We start from the raw sequence: 27,808 nt of genomic DNA, 5'->3' as shown, positions 1-27,808 counted from the left end.
TATTTTTACTTTGTTGAATCCTCGGTATCTCGCTATCTGGTTCTGTTCCCAGACTCTATTTAGGGGAATATGTTGAGCAGTACATAGCCCAGCACGGGTTCTTCTGAGAAATCATACCAGAATGAAGAATGACTTTGCTTTTCCCATCTTTTAATTTAAAAGAAGTCTTGACCATGTTTAAGAGAGTTTAATTTCTTTCAGAGTTGTTGGTGAGGACCTCTTAAGGACAAATGCAATTCATTCATTGATGTCTTGGTCCTTTATATTCAAGCAGTGTACCCAAGCTTATGTAACACCTTTGAGGAACTGGACTAGAATATCTGCACAGCTTTTTTTCACCCTAAGTTCTTATCGAAGTAATTTAGCTCAAGGATTTGTTGAAATGAATGTTGCACACAAAACCATCAGGTTGAATATGTTAGCAACAGTGCTAATACTAATGAGCCCTAAGTTAAGTTTTCCAAATTTCCAAATTACATTTTGCATTTAATGTTTACTGCTTCTGAAGGGAGGTTATGTCTAATTTAAGTCTGATTCTAAAAATACTCATATTTTGCTTAAAATAACTCTGCTTTGAGAATGTAATATGGTAAATGCTAACTTTTAGAAAATACTTCACTTTTTTTGATAGATAGGAGTATTAATTAGTTCCATCTTCCAATGTTTAATACACTACATTTTTGGAGATGTGTGATATGGATCAAAGGGCAGAGTTTGGCCCTTAGTTACCTGCTGTTACTGGCACTAGTCTTACAGCTATTGAAAAATGATGCATCAAATTTATATCACTGCAAATGTCACTATTCTGAATCTTGCATATGTTGCCTGAGCTGTCAGTAATAAAAATCTGTTCTTAATTATTCTCCCATTTAAAAAATAACCATTTTCTAATAACCAAATGAAAAAGAATTTGATGTTTTCTTTGGCTGGAATCATTTTAATGATTTAGTGCCTCTATAAAGTTTTGTGTGCTCTTGTAAATTAGTGAGACTTTCCCATTTAAATCTATGATTATCAAGAAAAGCAGAATTTGTTTAAATCTAAGTTAAAAGTGTATGAGTAACTCAAGGAAAATATTTAAAGAGAATACAGTCCTTTAAACAATTCAACAGAAAACTCAACAGGCAGAATTGGATTTACATGTTTTATAGAGATACTAACTATAATAATTAATTGTTAAAATTAATCCTATTGTATTAAAATATTTTGCCATCTTGTTTTGTTCTTTAATTGTAAATTATACAGTTTATTTTTGCTCCATTAATATCATGTGGTACATTTCACTGTGATGGGAAAATCAAAATGGCAAAGAATATTAAGAAAACGAAAGCACTGGATAGCATTTGATTTTCTGATTGGAAGCAGAATAACCCAGACCATAAATCTTATTTGATTTTAATATATATATTTTTTCCCCTATAACAATATTTCTTTTGGTTAATTATCTTCTTTCAAAGCCCAAAGAAGTGAACAGAAAAGACTCAATTTGAAACTTTGGACTAGAATTACAGATATGATAATTAGCATGAAATTCTACCTTCATTAAAATATGACACATTTAAAATGCACAAAGAATAATGTGCTCTCCTATCTTTGTTTTCTTTAGTGTGATGATAGACTAGCATTTTAGCTCATGGCTCTGCTTCACCAAGTAGCCTATCTTTTGGAAACGGGGATATTAACAGCTAATCTATAAAACATACATGATATAAAGCTAAAAAATTTTTTTTGCTTGTCCATCTGGTCTTGGCAGCATGTATTGAAACCAGAGCGTATTATGTATTTCATACAAAGCACCTTATTTATTTCTGGATAATATTTCATTACCTTACTTTTTTGCTTTTCAAACCAGATTGCTATAATACTGTTTAAGATACTGACTGTATTTCTGTTTGTATCCAAAATTCTAGACAAAATTTGTCCTCACTCCTTGAAGTCAAACAAACTAAAATTTATTTTGACAAGTACAATATTTACATGTTATTTACATGTTATTGGAAATGTAATGTCAAAATGCTATGTAATCAAAATGCAGTATGGGCATCAAAATAATTGCTGATAGGAGTTTTTCCTGCCCTTTTTGCATTGAATCTATACGCTAATTGGAGCAAAAATCCTATTAAAAAAAAATATGTATATATATATGGTCTCATAATTAAAAACAATAATAATGCATGCACACAAGGTCTGAGTTACAGTTGTATGCATTGTCTGGAAAAAGATACTAGCACTGTATGGGGCACTGATTTTTCCTTTGTCAGATTTTAAATATCTATTGAAACAATAAATCTGTAAATATAAGCATAAAAAATTCTAAGCTGCAAAAATTTCATTCTATGAAAAGGAGCATTTCCTTTTTTCTCATTTGCTGAGAGATTTTTTCTTTCTGTGTATGAATTTAAACAAGTCATGGAGTGTATTATTGTGTTTTAGAATCATTCTGGTCAAGGTATTTTAGAATAGTGTACCAACAGGCCCCGATGCTCCAAAACTTAAAACTGAAATCACTTCTTAGTGATTAGAAAAGGCAGTTCATATCATTTTTTTTTTATCTATTATCATATATAGCTGGTCTTCTGACCAGCTTGCTAGTTAGGATGAAAACTGTCAAAATCATGTCTAGACCAAATGCAATTTTTTCAACTTTTTCAGATCTTAGTGACCAGCTTATGGAAGTAGTTGGTCTGGAAGGAGCCATGGAGATGGGTCAAATATACACAGGTCTGAAAAGTGCTGGAAGAAGGCTTGCCCAGTGCTCATCCGTTGTCATCAGGTATTGACATATCTAATTTGCCCTACACTGTTGTATTGAACAATAAGGTTTTATATATTATCAATTGATATTTATATTTCACCACTACAGTTTATTTAACAGTGTAATAGTTATAATTACTGAACTTAATGCTTGTGAGAGTATCAATTTATATATCAAATGTATTCTATTCATTTTTCTGTGCCCATACATCTTTCTTGCTTTAACTGTATGAAAGAAAGAGAGAAAGCAAGAAAGAAAGAAAGCAAAGAGAGAAAGAAAAAGAGGGAAAGAGGAAAAGGAAGGGAAGAAGGTGTTTACATTCAGTTTTTGCATGTTGTGTTTAACTGTCATTTCAACCTATGAAGAAATATTGTTAAACAATTGGAGGAGAAGGAGTAATGTATGAACATCCTGGTTTATTTTACAGACTGCACTCTGTGCAGATTAGAGCAAAAAGGCATTTAACGTTACTTTGACACATTTTAACCCATTTGTAATGCATTTCTCACCAGAGAATAGTAGTACGCAATTAGTATTTATAAAGCACTTGTTTGATCCATGGAAGTCAAAGTGCTCTCTTTTAAATTTATTTGTTATTTATTGAACGCTGTAAGTTACTACTAATAAATACATTGATATGTGTAAGCTGTGAGCAGTGGAGCGGATTAATTTAGCTACATTTTATCACTTACTATGCTAACAGTGACCAGTATGTTTACCACAGAGGAAGTTTGGATGCACTCTTAAGGAAAAAATAATTATTCTAACTTTTGGATTAAATAAGGGCTGGAAAAGAGAAAGGCATTCAACTTCATCAGTACAGAGTTTTTCAGGAAGAATTTTGCAAAATTTTAATAGTTAAGTCAAAAGTTATAGAATGAAAGGATCAAGACTGAAATTGGATATAAAGTATGATAATTAACAGAAAGAGTAGAAGTCAAAACTTAAAGATAGTTCAGGAATTCCTGAAGCTTGTGGCCTATTTTTGAGACTATTCTCAAGGACCAGGTGATCCTGGCTTCAAATTACTCTCTCATGAGGGTGAGGAAGAGAAATGAGAATGCAGAGTCATTCATTCCCATCTTCCCTGGATACCATGATACCATATTTATAATCCCAAATCAACAAGAACTGCAAAAGAGCTAGAATTATTTCAAACTTATGTGAGACTTCATTAAATATTCTTTCCTTCTTTTTCTTCTGGCTGTTGATGACTGTGGTTAACACTACAACCTGCTGGTCATTTTAAAATAATGTCTGACATAGAATTTCCACTGATCATGAGTGATCAACTGACTCATTTTTCCACTGTTAGAATTGATTCTTCCGTGTTATATTGAGTTGTCCAGACTATAACACGGTCTGACTATAACACAGAAATATAGAGTTGGAAAAGGTCATTTAAAAGATCATCATTTTTAAATTTTATTTTCTTTTTATCATTTATCTATGCTTTTCTAAGTATGGAACCCAAAAGTAGGCATGGAATACTATCTGAACATTAATATTAAAATCACTGACCCTTTACTAACAATTTATAACATGGTAAATTAAATCTACTGAACACGGTAGAACTGTATGTGGCTACTGATCTGTCTAACCTGCTGTTAGGCACAAGCATAAAAATATCTTTCATGATTTTAGTAAAGCAATATTAGAGTTAAGATTTAGTTCTTTTCTTTACAGTATTCAGTCTAAATTTAAAAAATAATAGCAACAGATTTCCGTGTTTTTAATTTTCCTGTAAATAGTTTTTTCTTGAAGTTGCTGCATAATTCTCTCTTCATTTCACAAATTGAAGACTATTCTCTCATGAGACAGTAGAGTCTAGCAAGATGTGTGTGCAAGGTGTCTGCCTACTAAGCAACTGGTTTACTTTTGTAAGCATGTTGGAGATTACCTAGAATCTTGGGTAAATCTGGTATATACGTGTGTGCCATCACATATATCTCCTTAAAAGTACATATTTCAATTTTGTCCAGTTGCATTTTCTTATTTTATGAAATATATCACTTTAGGACCAGCAAGTCTCTGCCTATGCAGATAGATGGGGAACCTTGGATGCAAACCCCCTGCACGGTAAGGATACAGTTATTGATGGGATGAGGACTAAATAAAATGTACATAAACTTTATTTTGTAATCACAAAAATTACCATAGTCACTTATATTTACTGATTTATTTAATGTCAGTCCTTGAAATGAAGGAAACAAGATCTTTCAGTTTAAGAGACAACCCTTACCATTATTAATTCAATTACTTAACTAACATGTTCATATGCTGTTATTGTATAGCTCAACACCTACTGCCTTTTCAATTTATCATGTTGTTTTTTCTACAGGCTAGGATGGAATAAAAGGTCAGTTATTTCAAAAGTTTGGAAAATACAGGGTGCATAGCTTTATGCAATGTGATCATTTATTTCTGATGCTGTATTATTTTTATAGTCTCTTGTTGCATTACTGAGGAAGAACCAATGTGAGTTTTGATGCTAATAAGTAAATAATTATACTGTAAAAATTCAGGCAAGATTTCCTTTGTGTGTTTGAGAGTTCATAGCAAGAACATTGTATTTAAAGCTGAAGCCTTGGCTGTACTGTTTGAATTGTACAACAGAAATAATAATTAAAAATTGGTTTAAAGAAGAAATGAAGGCAAATAAACAGGAGGAAGAAATCCATTCCTCCAAATTTGAACAAATAGGAAAAAGCTTGCTCACTGCAGATTCTTTATGGAACTGGTTACACTGTTCAGTTGAGGGAGCAGCACAACAAAGGTAGAGCACTAAGAGCTCTCCATTGTCATCTGTCTTTGATTAAATTACAGAGAGTAATGAAGCAGATCAAGATGTTGCAGAGTTTTAAGCTTTTCGTTGTTGTATATAGTCATAGTAATGTACTTTAGTATGCAATTTTACTGACTTTTACTAAAGAAAATCTGTACTGTTAAGTAACTGAGTCTCTGTCACCATACACTTTGTAAATGACAGTAATGTGCCAAAGAAGAAGGTATTACACCACAGCAGAGAGTCATTATCCAAATTTAGGTTCTGGATCACTTTCATTATCATTGTCTCTAGTAAAGATAAAGGCAACACAGAGAAATTAAAGGGAGCACTTTCAGTAATGTGCTATCAAGCCTGGAAGCTGGTAACGTATAGACTAAGAGGAATGAAGAGTTGTGATAGTCCAGGTTTGCTGGATATTCTGTAGTGTACAGCTGAACCATGGGAAAGTGCCTAAAATCTAATTCTCTGTGGTGAGTACTAAGGTACTGCAATGAGAAGGGAACTGTGTAAACACACACTGTGTTTACAGAACAGGCAGAATAGTGGAGATTTCCTGATGTAATCCAATAAACTTTTTGGAGTTAGATGTCATTACCTTTACCTCTTCTACACAAGTGGTTCATTGCAGAACAGTGCTGCACACAGCATTTACTTGTTCAAGAAAAACATAATTTTTCAGTTACAGATTACAGAAGATAACTTCTGGAAGGATGCTGGCAATGAGGCATGCTTTTTTTGTCCTGATTTCTTGCTCTGTACAAAATCCCTGCTATCTGATAATAATGCTAACAGAAGCTGCCTGCACGACTTAGGACAAATCTGGAAATAGAGAATAGAGTTTTTACATTTCAGTTACTGCCTTACAGTAAATTATTGCTGATAATTACTCCTGTCCAATCAAAGTAAACTTTTTACATGGGATAGAAGTAGCATATACTTTCCTGTGGAAAATATCCCTTGTGATATAACACCATAAAGAAACTACTTTGTGTTATGTAAAAAAAAAAACCTCACTGTAGACTGTATTTCTTTCATATGAGAAGAGCTACTTCTTTTCTGTGATACTGCACCACTATGAATTTAGGTCCAGAATAAGTATTTCATGTTACATTATTCATTTTTTAGGAAATATTTTGTTTGTTATGTCTCTTCTGAGGATCTTAATGTATTTATGGAGTTGCTCCTCACATTATTGCCCCTCTAAATTTCACACAAAGAAAAAAGATATAGTGCAACCTCTCCTCTCTCCATCAGTATGCTGAAGTTTTTCCTTTTTTGCAAAGTACTAGAAATTGCTCCTGTGACAATGCCAAAAATAGATGTTAGATTTGATTTCTGAGTGTGTGTTTCAGAAGGGTCCTTGGAAGCCAAAATGTACTTGACCATATAAATATAGGAAAGATCTCTGTAATGTGTATCCAGAACTAGTCTGAAAAAATATAAAATCATAACAATTGATTCTTATGCATAGCCAGCTAGGTAGCCTGCTTTTTGAACTAGAAAGAGCTCAAATTTCAGAAAAAGTATGATGAGACCAACATAAGAATTGTGAATTTTTGTCTTCTCTGGAAACAAAAATTGCAGCTTTTTCCCAAAGTTACCTTCAAGCAAATGACCAATTAAACAGAAAACAACTTGCTCAGATGGAGAAATCCAGGAGTTTTGTTTCTTAGATGATGTATGAGTTTTCTTTTCCTTTTATTTCCACTCTTAGTAAATGTATTTCCTTAAATCTTACAAGGAACTGAGGCCATTATAAGAAGGTGCTGGCATTCATACACCATGCATTGCAACATATGGGGGACATTCCCATGCTTCACATAAGGATGCTGAAGGAAAGCCCTTATTAGTTTACTATCTGTGTGATTTACAGAACAGAAGCTACTGTCCCAACTCAGTACTAGTCTGCTTGTGTATACAAGTTCTATGCACATCAGTTAGTTCATGTACACAGATCATGTTCATCAGTTAGGCAGAAGAGCTGAGCCTCACCTTTTTGATTCTTGAATGCTCCAGACATAAATCTGTTGCTGAAAAAAAGACTGCTCTCTCTCCCCCTCCAATATACTTTCAAAAGCTGAAATAACACATTTGATTTTGACATAGTAACATCAGGAATTTTGGTTTCCTTTAAGTTCAGTAGTTTTAGGGTCTGACCTAAAAAAATTTGAGAGATCAAGTAGGAAATCAATACAGTCAGTATGTTTTCAATCAACCTTGCCCAAGGTTGCAAGTGGCTGAGCTCAGAAGTCCTTTTCTGTTTCTTCTTCATGTTTTGGTACTAATGACAGCATTTTGCAAATGATTTCTCAAGAAATCAGGTTCAACCTAATCAAAAATCTCTTGCTATATTCCATTATCCATACTAAGCTATATTAAATCTCTATTTATATATGGGATGCAGGCTCCTCATACAGGCTTGGAAGTCTATTTCCCACCAAAGAAATCAACGAGTTTACCTTTCCTACTTCTCCTGTCCTTTCTCACACACAGAGACTGTGCATCCCTAAAATGACAGTATAGTCTCTCTCTCTCTCTCTCTCTCTCTCTCTCTCTCTCCCTCTCTCTTATATATATATATATATATATATATATATAGAAAGAAAAGAAAAGAAAAGAAAAGAAAAGAAAAGAAAAGAAAAGAAAAGAAAAGAAAAGAAAAGAAAAGAAAAGAAAAGAAAAGAAAAGAAAAGAAAAGAAAAGAAAAGAAAAGAAAAGAAAAGAAAAGAAAAGAAAAGAAAAGAAAAGAAAAAGATGTGAAATATAAAAATGCAGTGATTCCCCAGAAGCTATGGTCTGTGATTGTTCATTCCTGCGGTCAGTTTTAGTACTAAAAAGTTGCTGTGTTGTTCTTTTATTATCTCATGTTCTCATACTGCACAATCAACTAGCATCCCCAAAAGAGAGCATGAATGTATTCCTATAGACTCTGTGAGTTGCCTCAGTCTAAAAATCTAATAAACATCCAGAATTACTGAATATGTTGAACACATGGAGACTACAGTCTGACAAAGTCACTTTGTTCCAGTATAATAAGATGCAGAATCTGAGCATCAAATTGTATTGTTTTCACTGCATTTTTTTTTTAATAGAAAGGTCTTTGGGACAAGGAAAGATGATAATGTTAATGTTATGTTAAACATCTTGTCTGATTAGCTGAGGAGGAAATTCTATCAGAGCTCTCCCAGACAAATATAGCAACATGAAAGATATCTATGGTTTCACCTGATCTCCAAACAGGTCATTAATAGTAATGAAACTTCAAAGACTCTCAAGTTAATTCAATAAACCTGTAGCTTTAGCCATCAGGACTTTTTAAAGAAAAGTAATCTTTCAATTTAGCTACATAAAATATTAGTATTGTTTTGAAAAATCTATAGGAATATTCCATCTTAATAACTGTGATTTCAGTTCCTTCATCTATTCCTGACTTGATTGGCATCATGTCTGTTATAATGTCAAGCTGCTAGTATAATTAGATTAAAATGAAGAGAGAAATGTGTACAAAATGTGAAAGAATATTGCCTTGATGAAGGAATGAAAATGGTAATCCATACTCAGAGCCTATCTGATGGGCTGGCAGAAATAAAATCATCTGAAATATTTATCTTTAATAGTATTTTTTATTATTTACTATTTACTGGTAGGAAAACTTGTAAGAAGCCATTTAATAATGGAACTCAGAAATTATATTTCATTATATTAGGATTTGTGTGCACCTTAAAATAAGTTCGAATAAATTAATGAATGTATGGTTTCTTTAGCCTTGCCTTTAGTCCATAAAGATGTGGAGTGTGAGCACAAAGGACACTGTGAAGTCCGCCTTTGTACTTTAGTCCAGACAGAAACAAGAATAAAAGTACTGTTAATCATATTTGTGATCTCCTAGAGCTAGTTGAAGGAAAAACTGAGATTTCTTTTTCTGTAGATCCGTTGAGGTCCATTCTGACCCAAGCCATTCATTCACTGATGTTATAAAGAATTTGCAGCTGTTCTTACAGATTATCAGTTGGTAAAGTAACCTCTATCCATGTCATTGAATGTAATAATATTTTTTTTATATTATGGGAAATTAAATTTTTATCTGTTTCTTTTGAGCAAAGATAAACTGAGTTGTAGGTGTGGTAGCTTGTGTTAGTACAGTGATAGACAGTTCCAACACAATTAAGCCCCAAATGAAATTCTAGAGTGGAAGCTAGAAAAAAAAGGGTTAGGTCTTCTACTGAAATGCTGCACTTTCCCCCCACAACAACGTGCATACTTTGTGTTTCAAGACCTGCGTTGCTCATTGTGCCTCTAACACTTTTATCATGAATCTGGGCATTATTTTTTGTGTTCACAGGTACACTGCACATTAATTAGCTTTGTTTACCTAAGCATATTTTTTCTTAATTTCACAACAGTAGTTTTTGTAATTGACAAAGCAATTTGCTGCATGTGTGCTTTCTGCACCCCAGACAAATACTCTACATGTAATGCACCTTTCTTTCCAGTTCAGATTGTTAAGAAAAGAATTAGTTGTGACTAATTGCCAATTAATTTGCAGTGGTTTTAGGGAGGAGGGAGAAAAAAACAATTGCACCTACTAATTAAAATTTGAAATATTCTGAAGTGTCATCTTTAGGTGTCTGTGGAATACATAATTTCCATTTTCGTTCTGCCCTGGATCTGTAACAACCCGAAGCTTGACAGCTCTATTAATTTAAAACCTCAGTGATACCTATTAGTACAAAACATGAAAAAAATGCCATTAATCATTTATTTTAATTTTGCAGCTCTGTCATTTTCTCAGTATGTTTAAAAATTATGATGACACCGTAATGTTTTCCAATCTACCTGTGTGAAGGGGAAACGGATCATACTACTTAGGAGAGAGACTAGAGTATATTATTAGAGTTTAATTAATGCCAAACTGATTAGATTTGATTGCACTCTGCACAATAATATTGTTAAGAAATTTGTTTAAAAGATGTGTTGCATAATGCTATATTTAAAACAACTGATCTAGACCTGAGAGATTTGACCAAAATGTCACATGATGCAAGTCTCAGGTTAATTTTTATACCACTGCCTACATTCAGTCACCCAGTACAGCTCTTGATCATCTACAAGAAGATAAAAGTGTTTGCCACTCCTGTGATACAGAAGTGTTGCATCCATCAATTTCCTGTAAAGGGGATGGCAAAGGAGCATCCAAACTGGAAAATCCTTTATACACTCAAACCTGTCAACAGCAAAATCTTGCTCATAACATGAAAAAAAATGACTATAAACTAGCAAATCCAATCTTTTTTTTTTTTTTTTTTTCCCCAGCTAGGCTTTAGCGTTTTTCTTGAAGAGTTTACTAAGGTTTTTGTTTACTTATTTGTTTTAAGATACTTTGAGGGTTTTTACCATCTCTTTATCCATAAAATACAGAGTTAATTTTTCTATATTAATTGAACTATTAAAAGCACAGCTGATTGTCTCCATTCTCAGTTTTATATTTTTAATTAGCATTGCAGCTTGTAATTGTATTTCCGTGCTAATAGTAAGTATTTAGGCATTCTGTGAAGTCAGAAGCATAGAGAGAGCTAGCACACACTGTCAAAATATTAGCATATATGCAAAACTGATTGACCTTAAAGAGATAATAGCTTTTACACTAAAAATGTTGATATTTGCAGCTTTTTATTGAGTGGATATGTTGTGTTAATGTGGCTTTGAGGCATATTTTGGAACTCTGACCTGCCCCAAAACAAATTTCAAATTAAGCATTTATAAATATAATTATGAATTTATAAATATTCTTCCTGCTCCTTTATAAAAAAAAATCCAAGTAGAATGCAATACCTACTTCTTTCTCAAGAATTTTACTTTTTAATGAATCTTTTGTCCCTTCCCACGAATACATTGTTAGACACACTTTCTAGTGATAGAAAGGTGACTTCAAAATTACAATAGCAATATTTTTATGCTAAGCATATTTACCAGATAGAGCAGTCCTTTAAGTTTCTATGATCATGAATTCAAAGGCTATAATCTTGGGTTTGGTTAGTGAATGAGACTTTTTCCAGTGACTTCAACAGATTGAGTTGTAAATATATGTAGTATGTATGTCTATAATATTGTATATGAGGCTTTCAATTAAAAAAAAAAAAAAGAGATCAAGATATATTAGCAATTCATATGTCTATTTAATTTCTTCCTAAATGAAATTATGTTATTTACTTTTTTTTGTACTTTTAAATTTCTTCCAAATTTGTCAAATAGAAGTATTCTATTGCATTTTTCCTCTAGTAGCATTTCATTGACTTCTCTAGTTTGTTTAAATTATCATCCATGCTTTCAGTCAACTTGGATAAACGATCTCTAAAATGATTTTCAAGTATTCCTGACTATTTGGCATGAGTATGTTTATCTGGATATCATCAGCTGCTAAAAATGTTAGGTTATGGTTTGAACTTTTTGTGTGTTTATTTCTGACCACTCTCTTTTTCTCTGGTTTTATGTGCACGTTGTGCAAGGAAATCACAGGTTCACCATAGAAGAATGAAAAACAACAAACTATCACATCTTATTCAGAGCTTTTTAAAGCTTTAAAAATTGTGCTTCTCATAATAAAGACACGATGTTACTTGCAGGAGAGAATAAATCCATATGATGAAAGTTAGTCTCTAGACATTAGATGAACACAGAATTTATACACAATTATAAGAAGTGAGTTTGTTGAATATTAAGTAAATCAAATCTTGGTTGCTTGTAATTTAAGATTTTTTTTCCTCTTTTTATTTATTTTTATTTTTTTAATGTTTGTTTGTTAAGGGGTTTTGTGTGGTTGCTTTTGTCTCCATTTCAGTCTTGTTTAGAGCACTCTGTGTGTTCAGCCCCACTTTACCTGCTATGCTATTTCTCTTTCTGAGACCCATCTTGAAGTACGTACGTTCACTTGTCAACCACACTCACAACACCCTCTGCTACTATTGCCAGTATGCAAATAGGAGCAGCAACAAGAGTCTGGGACAGAAAGACATTGCCTGAAAGTCGTGAGAAAGACAAAGTATCTTTTGGGCAATGTTGTGCAATTGTACAGTGTCTATTACAACAAGAGTGATCTTTTGTGACCCAAAGGTAAAATATATGTGTAAATATATATATATATATATTTTTTTTTTTCAGGATAATAAGTTATCAATGGTTGTCATTGTTAACCAGTGCATTGTTAATTACACTATTGTGCATAAGTAAAAAATATACTTAGTTAACATTTTTTTTTTCATTATTATTTTCAGAATGTAGAGTATATTATGTCATTGGATTGTGGCCAATTTACAAGAGTTGAAAATATGTCTCAGAAAAATGTATATAGGACTCCATCCTCATATGCATGAGTGGTTAATCTTGTTTGTGCAACTTGGCTGATCTCAGCTGATAGGATACAACATACTGAAGAGGTCATGTTCTCTGAAACAGATGGCTCAAGCCAAAAAAGAGCATGACAAATATAAAAATGATAAATATTTTCTCAATATGTAATTGCATTCACTCTCAGCAGCATTGAACAGCCCCAATCCAACATGCAATCTGTATGAGGTCTCAGGATGACCTCACCTCTTCATACTAAAGCCTTCTTTTGAGCTCTGCTCTTTTATTTATTTTAAGATGAAATCATTATGATTTACTTCTGAAAGAAATTCTGAAGACATTTCGGTTGCCTCATCATGGCCAAATCCTGTAATCTGCTTGAACCCTCATAACTCTCAAAGAATTCACTCACCGCATGTGCAGATTATTTCAGGTGTTGGTCCTCAGGATCAGGCTGATGTCATCATTATTCCTGAAACACAAAATATGTTTCATGAAGCATATGAAAGTTACAGAAATACTTGAGGCAATTTTTCAGGACTAGATCATCAGCTGGTTTAACGTGACATCAATGGAAAAATGCCAACTTACCCTGAGATTTGGCTTCCAAACTGGTGCCTGAAGAATTTTATGTGAGAAAATATGTTGATGCCAGTCTTTGAAAGCAGGAGTTATTTTCTGTGTGAAATTAATGTAGGTTGAAAAAAAAAAAAACCTACTAAATTTGATACTAATGAAGAGTCTTGACAAGAAGAAGTCACATATGAAGTTCAAGACTAGTGTACAAAGGTAGCATTAAAAAAAAAAAAAGAATATTTGGAAAATAGCCTAAAGGCTCTGAGTTAAATAAACTCTCTTATTCTGTTGGGATTTTTTGGTTTCCTTATATTGTAATGTAAATTTCCACCCCAAGAAATGTCCTGATCTATACTTTAATGAGCCTGTCCACGTGGCATACATTTTTTGTTTCATTACTATTAGTGAATGACAAGAGAAGGATATTCATTTTAACTTGAAAATGTCAGGTACGCACTTTAAGAGATATATTTTTCCAGTTTTTTAATGAGGTGGTGTTTCTTTTGGAAAGAAATACCCATCTCTGATGTAGGTACTATGCAGATGACAACTGATATTTAATAAGTGATGGTTCTTGTATTAGTCGTAGTTCACTAAAGAAAATGTCTCGGATTGCTTTTGAAAAACTCTTAGCATCACTAGCCCAAAGGCAAGATGTGACCTTTTTATTACATAATGAGAATCATTTATTATCTTACAATGTATCTTAAAGTCACAGACAAAATGCCACTTTGATAATTGCTTTCAATTAGCTTTGAGCATAGCATACATTCATAAAATGTCTTCTCTAATTTAGACTTGAATTAGAGAAAATTGCAGACATAATCTACTTTAAGGTTGTCTCATATAAGGTGATTCGTAGTTTTATATCAAAGAAATCAAAAATGGGTGGCTTTAGAGCAGTCTTGCAAAGTGTTTTAAATAGGATTTTCAATATTTGAGTCTATTCTACTAATAATTAATGAACAAATTAGAATCCTAGTTCATCCTTTTTTACCCTTTTTATGTGTTAATTTTTTGCTTTCATTCATAGTGCTTATTTTGAAATTAAATAGTGTCCTGTGTTAGAAAACAGATACAGCTTGATTAGAAATGTAAACAGAGCATACAATGATACAGCCTCTATCTTAGTGATAGGCAACAGTTTGGTCTTTCATCATGTGTGTCCAACTTCTAAATTCTCATCTTCTATATATTCTATATTTTACATGTAAGTAAAATATTCAGCAGCATGCAGAATGTCCCACAGTCAAGAAGTAAGATCAGATATCAGCCTGCATTTTTTGTATACTATTTGTAACATTGATTGCATGTATAATTGAAAGTATTTGTGGTAACAATGATTATACATACATTGGCTTACTGAATATGTAGCATCATTCAAAAAAAACAAAGGTCTTTTTCTTTCCTTGATTGATTAAATGAAGGTTTAGAAATTGTATGTAAAGATGATTCAGACATTTCAGATACTTGTACATAGGAATTTAACTAGCTCAAGGGATAACTATGATTTTCTTCTTTCTTCCCTCAGATAAAAATTACCCACAAGAACCAAGCCCCTATGTTGATGGGTCCTCCTCCAAAAACTGGTCTTTTCTCTTCTATCATCAAAAGAACAAGGCACCACAGCAAGGAATAAGTGTGTGTAGTTTAGTTTTTAGAAAATCAATTAGCTTTGTTGGGCTTTGGAATATTTATGCTGGAAATCTTTCAAAAATTTTAGAATATCTTCTACTTGCAAATTCATGGATTTTCATTTAATAGTTTCTGTAACTGAGCTAATGTAAAACTATGCTATTAGAAAAAAAAGTTATTGTCACAGGTTTGTAGGCATTTTGCATGAAGAAAGCAGATGTTTACATAAGATGATACAGCATTTTTTTTGTTGTAGTTGTTGCATGAAGTACCATTTATTAATCTATGAGATAATTCTGCCATGGAATATAGGAAGGGAATGCCATGGGTAATTTGATTTTCTCTCCTTTGCATTTCTATTTTTTTGTGTGTGCTTTTTTCTATTATAATGATCATTTGCAATAAGTTCAGTAGTGTCTCTTGAATCAAACATCTCCACATCAATAACCAATGAGACCTGGTTCAGAGTAAAGTTTATTACCGGTCTCATTAACTTTTACTTATATTTTATCATTTGTTTCTACCCTGAGAATATTTTTATTCAGCTAAGTATTCAAATCTTAAATCTTATTCTGATAACTCCTATGTATGTAACTGTACCTGCTGAAAACTTAAAATTCATTGTATGCAATATTCAAATGATTATGATTGTTCTTGTGTAGATTTTTGCAAGACTTGAAGTTTGAGTAAAAATTATCTGGTTAAAGAGATCATTCAAAGATTGAAGATAGTAGTATTTGCAAAAGTAGCTATCAGTGTCATTTGTTGAAACACTAGAATCATTTTCATGAGCAATACATCTCTGGAGCATAGCAAACTTTAAATCATTCTGCATTATTGACCAATAGTATTGCGTGTATGCACACAAATAACCAAAGCTCATGCTTAATAAAGTGCATTACCCACCAAAGATTTAGTGAAGGATACTTCAGAGAAATAGGTTAATTCATAACTAATCAAGATCACTGGAGTAGACTCACCTCTGAAAATTTAGAGTTCTTTTGATTATGTCGGCAATGTCCTGACAAATGTTGGGATGGGAAAAAAAAAAAAACAAAAAACATTAAATTGCAAAGAAATAGTTTTCATCTATTTCATAAGCTGGTAAACACATATTCTAAATATTGAAACATACATAGTTTAAACATTGGAAAATTAAGTATATGTCTAATTTTATTTTAATTATTATTTATATATCTATGCTATCCATAGTTTACTTGTCCTATGAATTAATATATTAAGGAAAGGATAAACTGGTATCCATTTCCCTTTCGTAGTCTGTTGCCTGGAATAAAAACATCCCTTGTAATAAATTTGGGGGAAACAATTTTCCAGATTTTTACTTAGCCCTCTGAGAGACTTCCTAACAGCTTAGAAATCATAATACAGGGATTTGTCTGAGGTTTGCACAACATTGTCTAATGTTGAAGGGAAGTCCAAGAATGGCAACTTTTTTTAGTCTTGCATATCAACAGGCTCAATCAAAACTTCTGTGCAGTCTTAACATTGTTCTTTGCTCAGAGTGAGCTGCTTCTCATCTCTGCATGTCTTAAGTTCTCAGAAATTTCATCAAAAAAAGACAAAAAAAGTAAAACTTTGTGTGAAATGCATGATTTCCCATTTTTATCTAGATTTTTAAATGTTAATGTTTATTAAATCTATTTTTCTATTGATTCATTTCTCCATCAAAAAATATTATTTGATTGTTCTGTAGTGCACGATACTGTGCATGTACTTAAAGTTGATATAATTTCTTCTTCAGTAAGAATTCAACAGAACCCTAATTTATATAATAGATGCCGAAATAAAAGTCAGTATATAGTTGGTAGCACTTATGATTTTGAAATATACAATCAGTGTTCTGTAAACATTAGGAGGTAAATACTGATTAATGTTATGTTCAGCATTAGGTAGAAAAATAGGGGGTTAATTATTTCCTAAAATTAAGATCTTCTAGTTCCCCATTCTTGGGTCCAGTGATGGGTCCGATTAGTTACCATACTAGCGAACTCCTTTTTTTCCAGTGCATTGCAAGCTTACAAACACAAAAGTATTCAATGCACATGTTGACTGCAAATATATGTGATTATCAAAGTAACGATATCTGCAAAGAGAAGGAACTTGCTGACATAATATTACATAAAGTGCACATTGGTTTTATGAAATTATAGGTGTTATATAGAGGTTATAGGTGATATTTTCAGATAATTTGACATAGGATTTTCTACCAATGCTCTTAACTTTTTGTGGCAAAGATGTGTTTAATGATAATATATAATGTTCTCTGTGATTATCTCATGAACATTGTAACTTTGAAAACAAATAAAAAGATACATAAGCTATTCTTTAATAATGTATGCAATTTTAAAAGTGCCAGTCTGAATAGCAAATTGTTCACAACATGCTTTTTCATATAAAGAGGAATAGATGGTTAATCATGTAATCACAATTACATACAGTTCTGATTAGTTGTATAAAAGGTAAATCCAGATGCATTTGTCAGTTTGTATCAATACTTATGGTAGCAAAGTATAATGGAGCAGCTATTATACTACACATTGACACATGATATCAGTGACATCCTGTCTGTCTGTAAATTGTGTTTGTTTATTTGTTTACAGTGGCCTCTAATAATATAAAACCATGATCAAGCTGAATGTGTTGATGAAAAGCTTAGAGCACATAAAACATTCTATGAAAGGAAATGTTTGGTGTAATGAAAGAGAATTTCTTTTTTTTTTTTCTCTTGCACTTCAATGTGTGCAGAACTAGCATTGTGAAGTTACATCTTTGTATAGGAAGTGAAGCTATGAATATATGTATGTATAGATGAACTGTTCTTATATTGACTGGATATTAAGAGTAGTACCTGTAAACCTTCCACAGTTTACAGTGAGGTATTCCTTCAGGTCTCATTAATGACATTTACAACATGAATGGAAATTGTAACAATGTAGAAATTATGTCTGGCACTGAATTGGCAAAATTTTCATCTCCCTAGTAGGATGTTGCAAGTGGCCAATGTGCTGAGGAAAGCATCACTTTCAATTCAGTTCCTATTAAAGTCAGAATTCGGTGCAGAGACTAATACAGTGTTACTGCTTCCAGTACTTGCAAGGTATTTGTATGTATGCCATCACAATTATTTAAAGCTGGGGGTTAGATGTCATGTTTTGTGATTATTGGAGTATGTATGCATACACTAGATCAGGTAACATGCTAATACACTTAGGACTTTGATGATCTAAGAAACATTTAATATTAGTTTCTGAAACAAGTAGATGACCTATAACATAGTCTCATTCTTATCAACTCTGTTTTATTACATGTAAGTCATACCAATGATTACCTAATATTTAAAATTATCTATTGCAAATAAAGTCGACAAGTCATCATGTTTGAAAATATCAGTGAAAGAAGTAATTACAGGCAGAGTACCTGTGTTTGATGTTATAAGAAACTAAGAGAAAAACATCCTTTTTTGAGTGTGGTTGATTTCTTTTGCTGTTTCTGTTGGTTTTATTTTGTTGGTTTGGTTTTTTGTTGTTGTTGTTGTTGTTGTTTTTTGTTTTGTTTTGTTTTTTGTAGTTGATGTTTTTCTTTTATTGCTGAGACTATGGATGTTCAGACATTTCCAACAAGCTTGTCTATTCACAATTTAAGATACTAGCAATATTCTGTAAGTTACTTCAATCCCACCTTGTTACTGGGACTTATAACTTTGGCAAAGATCGTAGGAAGGAAGACTTCCTGGGAAGCAGCCACTTTAAAGGAGTGTATCCATCATCTGTCTGGAGAAGACTAAAGGAAATGGCTGCAAATCTGGAAAAAAAAAAAGAAAGAAAAAGAAAAAGAAAAAAGAAAAAAGAAAAAAAATCCAGAATAATTACCTCTAGACAAGAAATTCAGGGAAGAACAGAGATGAACTCTGCTAAGCAATGAAAAAAAAACAAATGTTAAAAGTGATATGCAAAAAAATGTACAAAACACACCACAAAAATTGTGTGGGGCCAGAGAGGCCAGGTAAAGTTATTTGAGACTAATGAGAATTGATGTGCCAACAAAATTAATTACATTAATCTGGAGTCTTGTTCTACTTAGAATGAGGGATGTGGATGGTGTTGTTGTTTTTTTGTTTATTTTTTTCTTTTGTGGGGAACGTCATAGGAGTTAGATCCAAGTGGAACCTCATTCAGCCTTTCCAGTGAAGGGAGAAAGATTTGTGAATGAAAGATATATAATATCTTATATATAATTGTATGGGAACTGCTGAGTCATGGCCTGAACCACTGATTGATCACCTGAGGCAAGGACTAAGTCAGACATGGGAGCACAGGTGAAGGCAATTCATCTGTGTGACTGGAAGAGGTGGAGCCTGGCTGTACCTCTCTTAGACCTCATTTAAGGGCTGATTGCCACAGAGGAGAGATCTCTTTCTGGAGATTCCTGGTATTTTCTACTGTGAGCCTAAGACATGGGTGAGCATTTCATTTTTGATTGTCTTCCATCATGATAATCTTTCTAACTGCAAACCTGTAAAATACCATCCTAACCATACCACTCTTCTAACTGTGCTTTTGTTAACCGTACATATAATTAAACAGGTAAAGAATCTTCTAGGCTGGGTGCTTTCATAATTTGGAAAAAAAAAAAAAAAAAAATTGCCCTTGCTTTTAAGTAAGTTGTGCAAAACTGCTAAGCAGTTAGCAGGGAAGTTAATAAATGAATTTAGAAAGCTGAGGTGGTTACAAGAAGAACTGCTCCATGTTTTATGCAAGAGTGGTAAAGAATATGCCAGCCTCTTGTCAGATAATTGCTACTTGTCTCTAGCTCTACGAGGTCTGAAAGCATTTTGTTTTCATTGCATATAAGGAAGGAAACTTCTTGTGGTCCTGTTGAGGTGAGTAAAAGCCTTGCAGTACCCCTGGCTGGAAAATAAATCAACATGCCAGATCTGGAAGTTAAATCTCCATTAAAGGGATATAAACTAATAGGTGAACATTCATGGCACATGAGGATCTGAGGACGAGCTGTGCGGGAATGCTCATTTGATGGTGCAAGCTCTGTCCAGGTTTGTCGAAGTTATTTGTTTTCTGTCAAACCTGGTCTTCTTCTATGGAGGGCCTGCTGGGTTATGTACCCTAGTTAGCAATCAGTTGCTGGATATTATGTTAATTTTTAAATAAGCACGTTTGATCTCTCCTGTGAAGTTGTTCTGTGGCCAATGAGCCTTTTGGAAGAATACAATATTTGGGGCAGGAAAATTTAAACAACTTGTTGTCAGATAGCTTTTTACTTGGATGCAGCAAAAGTATTGTCAAGTTCACAGTGGTTTCATGGAGCCTCATGGAGCCCTGTGCAGGAATAGGGTTGTTTAATTACTGTGCCCACTGCAGCATCATTGAGCCATTTCCAGATTTCGTTCTTTGTAAAACTAGTTTCTGCTTTTCAGCAAGTCCTGCACCTCTTGTAGTGCCTGTTCCAGTTGGGGCTGAGAGGACAGGAGAAGAGTAGTCATGTTAATGTAGTAATGAGTATCTTGGTAGGCACCGTTGCCTTTGCAGGCATAGAGTGAAATTGAAGTGTGGCTTCAGTATCTTTCAGGAGAAAAAGAGCAAAGAAAAAAATGAAGTAGAAAATCTCAGTACCATCACTTCTTTCAGAAAATAATAATGCATTATAATGTATCTTGCATAGTAGTAAAGTTTTGTTTAAGTTAGTTAAGTAGTAATTACTGTATTTGTATGTGTGTGTGTGGTAGGGGTATGGACAGACCTTTCCCATTATCGGTTTATCTTAATTTAACAAGAATAGCTGAAGAAGGTAAACTTCTACATTGACCATCAGCTCCATTTTGTCAAACTGCCCTACAGTTTGAAGTTATAAATAGGTATGTTGTAAGCATGGAGAATTTCAGCATGGTGGTATTTCAGAGACTGCTTCCTTTCTTTCTGATTCATTATTCAAAGAGAGTACATGAGAAGCACCTCAGGGCACTCTTTAAATATGACTAATGCGAAGAGTAAGTGATAATCACCAGGCTTTCTTATTTATAGAAAGGTGGTAGCTATACTGATGATGAAGCAGGAGTTTCATAGTGAACACTAGGAATTGTCAGGTCTGAGTGGGAAACAAAGATTTGGAGGTTTTTTTTATTGTCAAGAGTTAATAATGGCTAAAAATAAATACTTAGCTGCTGGCTGACCTACTTGAAGTAAATGTGATTTGTTTATTTATTTCACTGAGGTTCATACATTCTGTGAAGCAACATATCAATTTGCTCTAATCGGTAGCTTTTCTGGACAGGGAAGTGAATGCTGCTTACTGTCTGGGTGAAATATTTATGGTCTTTTTTTTTTTGCTTGTCAACAAGAAAATACAAGTTGTCAATCTGCAGGCTTGTCAGTCTATTTACATTAACTGAGGAAAAAAATCACATCTGTGGACAGATAAGAGGTGATTTGTATGTTTCTTAGTGAGACTATCAGATTTTGCAAAATGAGGATTACTGCTGTCCTTTCTGCCCAGCTGTTGGGCTGTCTGTTGCAAAAGGCATAGGTGTTATCCCATAAAATTATAATAACAAAGGGAGATTGTGGATTTTTTTCATGTGTATTTGTGAATGAGTGAATTCCAATCGTTTTCTCCTGCTCTAGAATTACAAAGAATACAATTTTAATTTAGAGATGAGTGTCCGTTGTCTATGGTGTACGTGTAAGTAATCAAGTGAAGGAAGATCTGTTTTGTTTGACCTGAGCTTTACTTCAATGTGTTTAAATTCAGTCCATCAGGCACATTAATGAAAGAAATGCCACCAACTTTTTAGTTCTAAGTAGTTTGGGAGGACTTGTGGGTAAAAATGAGCTATACTAAGTTTTACCCCAGTGCAGTATATACACATGGATTAAGAAATTTTCATCTCTTTTACACCAATCAACAATGATTTTTTTTATCATTCTTTTTAATCAATCTGTTAATGGTTCAACTGTTGATATGTGCAAGCAGTTTACATGAGGCTTGTAATGGACAGCTGTCCATTCTGTAAAGTCAAGCCTTGCACTGACAAGAGAATTGAGAGCTTCATATTTTTTCACTAGATCTGGTCAACAATATTCTTATCATCTGTTTCACAATAATACACAGAACTGTACAGAGGCACACATCTTACTCAACTGATGTAATTTTCCCCTATTTTCATTTTAGAGAAAAATCAGGCTTGCCACTTTAAATATAAACATGTTTTTACTCTTGAATGTCAAATGGAAGTGTAAGGTTTTACTTCATATTGGCATTTTATGAATGCAGCTATTAACTAATATTGTAATATAAGTGGCATATTTTGTTTCAATCTCAACGTAATTTTAATTCCTGTAAGAGAATGTGAAAATGTTTAGCGTTTGTTCAAGCTCCTGAAATGAAAGTTTAGACTTCACACTGCTGTAATTGTCACCAGACTAAAATGCTACAAGTGAAATTCTAGTCTTTAAGTTACATCTCTGCATTTTTATTATTTAAGTACATGAGTTATCTTTGAGGAGATTTGTTTTATTCACAGTTCCTCCTGTTTCAGATGAATTTATCTATATAGGTCTATCTTCTCCCTGAAAGAAAATGGGTAATGAGATAAGTTAAAAGTCAAGATTTTTCTTAATAATTCTCTCAACTGACTATTTATAAATAAAATGGAGTGGGCAGACAGTTAAAGAAGGAAAACCTCATTAGTATAGGATTATAATTTAAGTATCATAAAGTGAAAAACAGATAAATATTGTTGGACTGCAAAATAAGTTATTGACAAGACATATTTGGAGCAATACTTCCTTTTAAGGTACCAAATACACTGTAAGTGAATGGACAGAGTTGTTGGATCATAATGGTAAAGGCACATGTGTATTACTATAATTCATGAAATCCTGCAGTCCTCAGTGTGTCATTTAAACTTTAGGATGAATTGTTGGCTAATACTGTGTGATAACTAATCTATGAAAGCTTTTGACTTCACAGTTACTTAAAACATGTAGGCTGCCTACAGTTCTGCTGCCTCTCTTCTGGTCGCTGCACCTTTATCACAAAAAAATGCTAGAACATCTAACCCAGTAGATATAGTGATAAAATACGTGGTGCAACAAAACCAATGGTTTTATTTTTATTGTCTTGGGATATGAGGTAAGTGGATTCACATGAAGTTAATGGGGCATTAAGAAAATGTCATGTTCCTTCAGTGCAAGATAAGATTCTCTTCTTCTGATGGGAATCCTGTCACTTTGTCAGATATATCAGTTTTCTCTGCCAAAGAGTTAATACTGTATGTGAGATGATATATAGTTTTTCCTTGGTGTGCCTGCTGAATCTTGGGCAAAAAAAAATCTTATGGCAGATGCCAATTACTCCCTGTTGGTCTGTGCGTAGAAATGTGTGCTATCATGAGAGCTAGTCAAGCATTCAAATATGACCAGAACAGTTGTTTTCTCAACTAAGAGCAAGGCAGAATACTGGGGATCAGATGCACTGAAGCAGAAGGAAAAAATAGAAAAGGGGAGCAGGGGGTGGGTGGAGAAGAACTGTTAGAAAATCAGAAATGCGTTAAATGTTATGGGTTTCTTGAGTAACATCTATCTAAAAATAGAAGAGTACGAACAGGTAATAAATAACCAAACTTGCCACAGGTTACTCTTCCTCTTCAAATCATTTGTGCTACTATATAATCTCAAATGCAGTGAAAAGGTATAAATATGAAGCAGTTCCCAATTATTTTTACTGTGTATTTCCTTTACAAAACACAGCAAAATGGCATGCTGTGTAAAAGCAGATTTCAACAAGTGCAACAAAATAGCATTATAAGAAACCTCAAACAACTTTTGATCCAAAACCACAGGGCAAGGGGGTCTTGAAGAAATAAGATGTAATGTATTTTATGTCTCAGGGGGACTTTTAACTAATTAGGTAAACCTTAGCTTTAATAGTTTATAAAGAAATTTGGACAATCATGTGAAACAGACCTCATCAGAGCATGCAGAGACAGTTTTGTAAGAATGAAGATTGTTTTGCCAGATTTGGTTCCCCTTCTGTACACAATCTCCTCAAAGTATGACAGCTGCTCCAAAAGTAATCCCTCCTACTTTATTATATTGGCTCACAACATCAGAGCCAGATGTTGGTGGTATAGCAGGTGAGACTGGGCCTTCCCACCAATATTCCTTTTAGTATTGTCATGTGGTAGATGACAGCAAAGGAATGGTCTGACAAAAAAAAATGGTGTCTGACTTGGAATCCTGTAGGAAGTAAATATGTGGACTTGAATTTCTCCTTGCAGGACAAAATATTGCTTCTATTCATCAATACTTGCTGAGCATTTATGGAGAAAAAAGTGGATGTGATCTTAGTGAGGCTGTGGCTAGTGCATTTTCAGTAGTGGTGGCAGTGATGTGAAAGACAAGCAATGTTCAGGATGGCCATGCACAACTGTCATGTTGTGCAGGAGTGTCTAGTCAGCTCATTCATGTGAATTGCCTATGTTGAAAGGGTGTTTTGTAGCCAAGAACTTGCTCTATCAAATATTGTTACTGTATTCTGTGTATCTGTTGTGGTCTTCATGGAAATAAATAGGAAGCATTATTTTCCAAGCAAACTGTGTAGATGTTCATCAGTGAGAAGCGACTTTTCTGTAAGATACATAAACACAGCAGCAGTCACTATTTGTTTAATTCATTTTTTCTCAGTTAAAACACTTCTCTCAGTACAGCAAGAATAACTAATACTGAACAATTAATCATGTAGGAGGTGCAGATGATACAGATAATCTGTCATTCAACTTCTGATATTTCAATATGTATCCATTTGAGAGCATTTTAAGTCTTAATATAGAGTGGGGCACTAAGTCATATCTTTGGCACTCATGCTCGAAATATTATAGCCTTGTCTGAGATAACATGGAAATACTGATAAAGGAGTGAAATCCCAACTCTACTGAAATCATTGGTTTGCCGTTGCCATTACAGAGTCATTGTTTTATCCCTGGTATATTGTGATAAAGCTCAGAACATCATCAGGAGAAATGTCTGCAAAGAAGTTTTAGAAAGGTTGAGAAATTTTGAGTATTCACACATCATAAAGCTTACTGAACCCTTGTATCTGAGAAGTTTCACCCTGCTACTGGTCCTGTAACGCAACTCTCATTTTGGCTGTGTAATGTAACAACAAGGTTGAGTGCCCATAAATAGTTGCTTTGAGCCTAGCTCTTAGGACTTGTACATTCAATGAAATATTGACTTGATAGCAAATTTTGTATCTTTGCCCTAAGTGGTCCCCACACAGTGCTGCAAAACTATGTCTATGTTTACAGCATAACACAACCCACTCCTAATTATTTTTTTCCTGAAGTAGCTAGCTGCTGCAGTTGGATTTCTTGTCTTTCATGCGTAGAACAGCAGTGACACATAGTGAGTCAAGACTTTACCATGCTTAAATCTTTCATGCTAGGTGCTATTAAAAAAAAACACATTGTTTTTTTTTAAAAGCAGGTATGTGTACAAACCTTGATTACAAAGTGATACATCAGAGGTATGCAAACTGTGTACGAAGTAGTCACTCTCTTGTATTTACATACAGCTTTCTGTTTTCAGTATCTTTTAATGTCTGTACACTTTTGACCACTGTTTTGTCATACTTCATGGTTATTGTGCATCTTCAAGCTCAAGCTACCCCAAGATACAAAACTGATCTCACAGCTCATTCGTTTCAGTGTTATTTGATTGTCAATTAATAGCTTAAAGCAGCAGAGATAAATGTAAGAACAACATAGTTCTGGAGCAGAAAATGCCACAAAATATAATCTGAGAAGGAAGAGCAGTAACTTTCCATAAGACCAAAGAAATATTTCCTAAATATTGTTAACTTTCTTTAGATACTAAGGAATAGAATTACTGAGGCTTCGAAAAATGTTGCATATGGCATTATGACTTTAAATTATTTCATTGAGCAGTAAAGGAGAAGTGAAAGCAATTTTTTAAAGTAACCATTTTTATTGTGACATTGCCTTACTGAATGCTGAGAGGTATGTGGTTCTTAGCCTTATTTGTTTAGCTTCATTCAGTTGCTCCCATGCATGTTGCTATGCTGACCTGACAGTATTTGACTGCTGCTCATCCCTACTGAATCTTTACCTTTGGTCATAAAATAATTGATTGTCTGCATTCTTCTCAACCTTTCGAATTTTTGGTATTCCATCAGTTTATTTTCCTTCTGCTAGATTGTTTCCTTTGCTTTGTTCACACACTTTAATTAAAGTGTTTGTTATTTTGTATTTCCATCAGTCTTTGTATTTTCTTGTCTATTCAGATCCATTTAGAGTTTACCTCTACAAGATTCCTGGGTCATCAGTTTGCAGTCTCTTCCTCTCTCAGATACTGTACCCTAATATCCTTCTCCATTACCCGTTAAATTAGGCTCAGTTAGATGGCCTTAGTGGCTTATACCTCCTTAGTAAAAAGTATTTTTGTATCTGTACCTAAAATCATTCTAGGTTTAGAGCTCTCATTCTATACAATCTGTTCAGTACAAAGGAAAGTACCTATTTGTGTGATGTAAATCCTAATGGAGCCCTGATGATTATCTTGTAATGTAGATTTAAGTTTAAAGAAAAAGACTTTTAGACTTTACCATCTTTGAATAAAATTATTCTGGAAATATCTAAAAAGTCACTGTTTTCTTCTTTCAAATCCTTCCTCCAAATATCTGCAAAAGGATCTATTTATGTATTACCAGAGAAATCAGAAACTGCTTTCTTTCCACATATTTACATTTAACTGTTGTCTCTCACCTGTTCTTAACTTACAAGATTTATTAGGTGAGTGGGGTGGGCTGGGGGGAAGAGTTGCACAGGGCCTTCTCCGTGTTCTGTGACATTGTAATGTCTGACAAGTGTTTCTGGTTCATAACTACATTTAAATATTACAGTAGCATACATCCAAGCAATTTTCATTGCCAGATGCATTTATAGCCCACTGACTATACTGTAGGTCCCTTTTATACATGATCTGCTGAGAACATGAACCCAGCTAGAGGATTTATTCTCTCAAATTTTTGGCTTTCTGTTTTGCATCTCTTTCATCTATTTCATGTTCTGTTGGCAAAAGACAGAAACCATAACATGTAAAAAGATTGTACTTTTTTGTCCCGTAAGGGCCCCATAAATGTTTGTAACTGCAGAATTAAGATAAATAAATGTCCCAAACCTTGTAAACTTTCTGTTTTTTTTTATAGAGATGCTGAATAGACTAAAGTCAGATTCTTCCTCCCTCTCCTGTATGTTATATGGAAACTGGCTATGTGAAAGTAAATTAACATTTAATTTTTGCCAGAGGTGATATCTAAATAGAGGCAAAAATATTATTTGCTTGATTTTTCACTTGAGCAATGATATAAGCTATTTTACCCCATTAATGACATAGATATAAATGTCTGTAACATAAATGCCAAATACAAGCACATGAAGTCACAAGACAGATCCATGGCTTACAGTGCCTTCCTATAGCCTACAGAATGACAGCAGTGGGATGAAGTATATACGCCTTCCTTTTCGTATGCTGTATTCACTGTGGTGGCATCATTTTCATTCCTTTAGTGAGAAGATGTTCTTTGTTAAGGCTCATTCCATAACTTTGATGGAAGAAGTCTGCAGGAGTAAAGAAGTATATATATTAAAACTAGAT

The 27,808-nt window shown here is 33.6% G+C and overlaps 1 protein-coding gene across 2 annotated transcripts in view; it reads left to right on the top strand.

Moving 5' to 3' along the window:
• Nucleotides 1–27,808, top strand: part of DGKB (diacylglycerol kinase beta) — a 368,802-nt gene that overhangs the window by 302,911 nt on the left and 38,083 nt on the right. Inside the window, exons 23-25 of one of the 2 annotated variants that reach the window (XR_007378050.1) lie at nucleotides 2,653–2,773; nucleotides 4,774–4,834; nucleotides 14,995–19,576. Coding sequence is in view for 1 of the 2 variants with exons in the window: in XM_048950623.1 (XP_048806580.1) it covers nucleotides 2,653–2,773; nucleotides 4,774–4,834; nucleotides 14,995–15,102 (290 nt within the window). In the remaining variant the exon portion in view is untranslated. Of the gene's footprint in view, nucleotides 1–2,652; nucleotides 2,774–4,773; nucleotides 4,835–14,994; nucleotides 26,908–27,808 lie in introns of those variants that run through there. The other variant, XM_048950623.1, reaches the window with a different exon arrangement.

Source organism: Lagopus muta, chromosome 7 (assembly GCF_023343835.1).
Source record: "Lagopus muta isolate bLagMut1 chromosome 7, bLagMut1 primary, whole genome shotgun sequence".
NCBI lineage: Eukaryota > Metazoa > Chordata > Aves > Galliformes > Phasianidae > Lagopus > Lagopus muta.
This window is presented reverse-complemented; position numbering and strand designations above follow the sequence as displayed.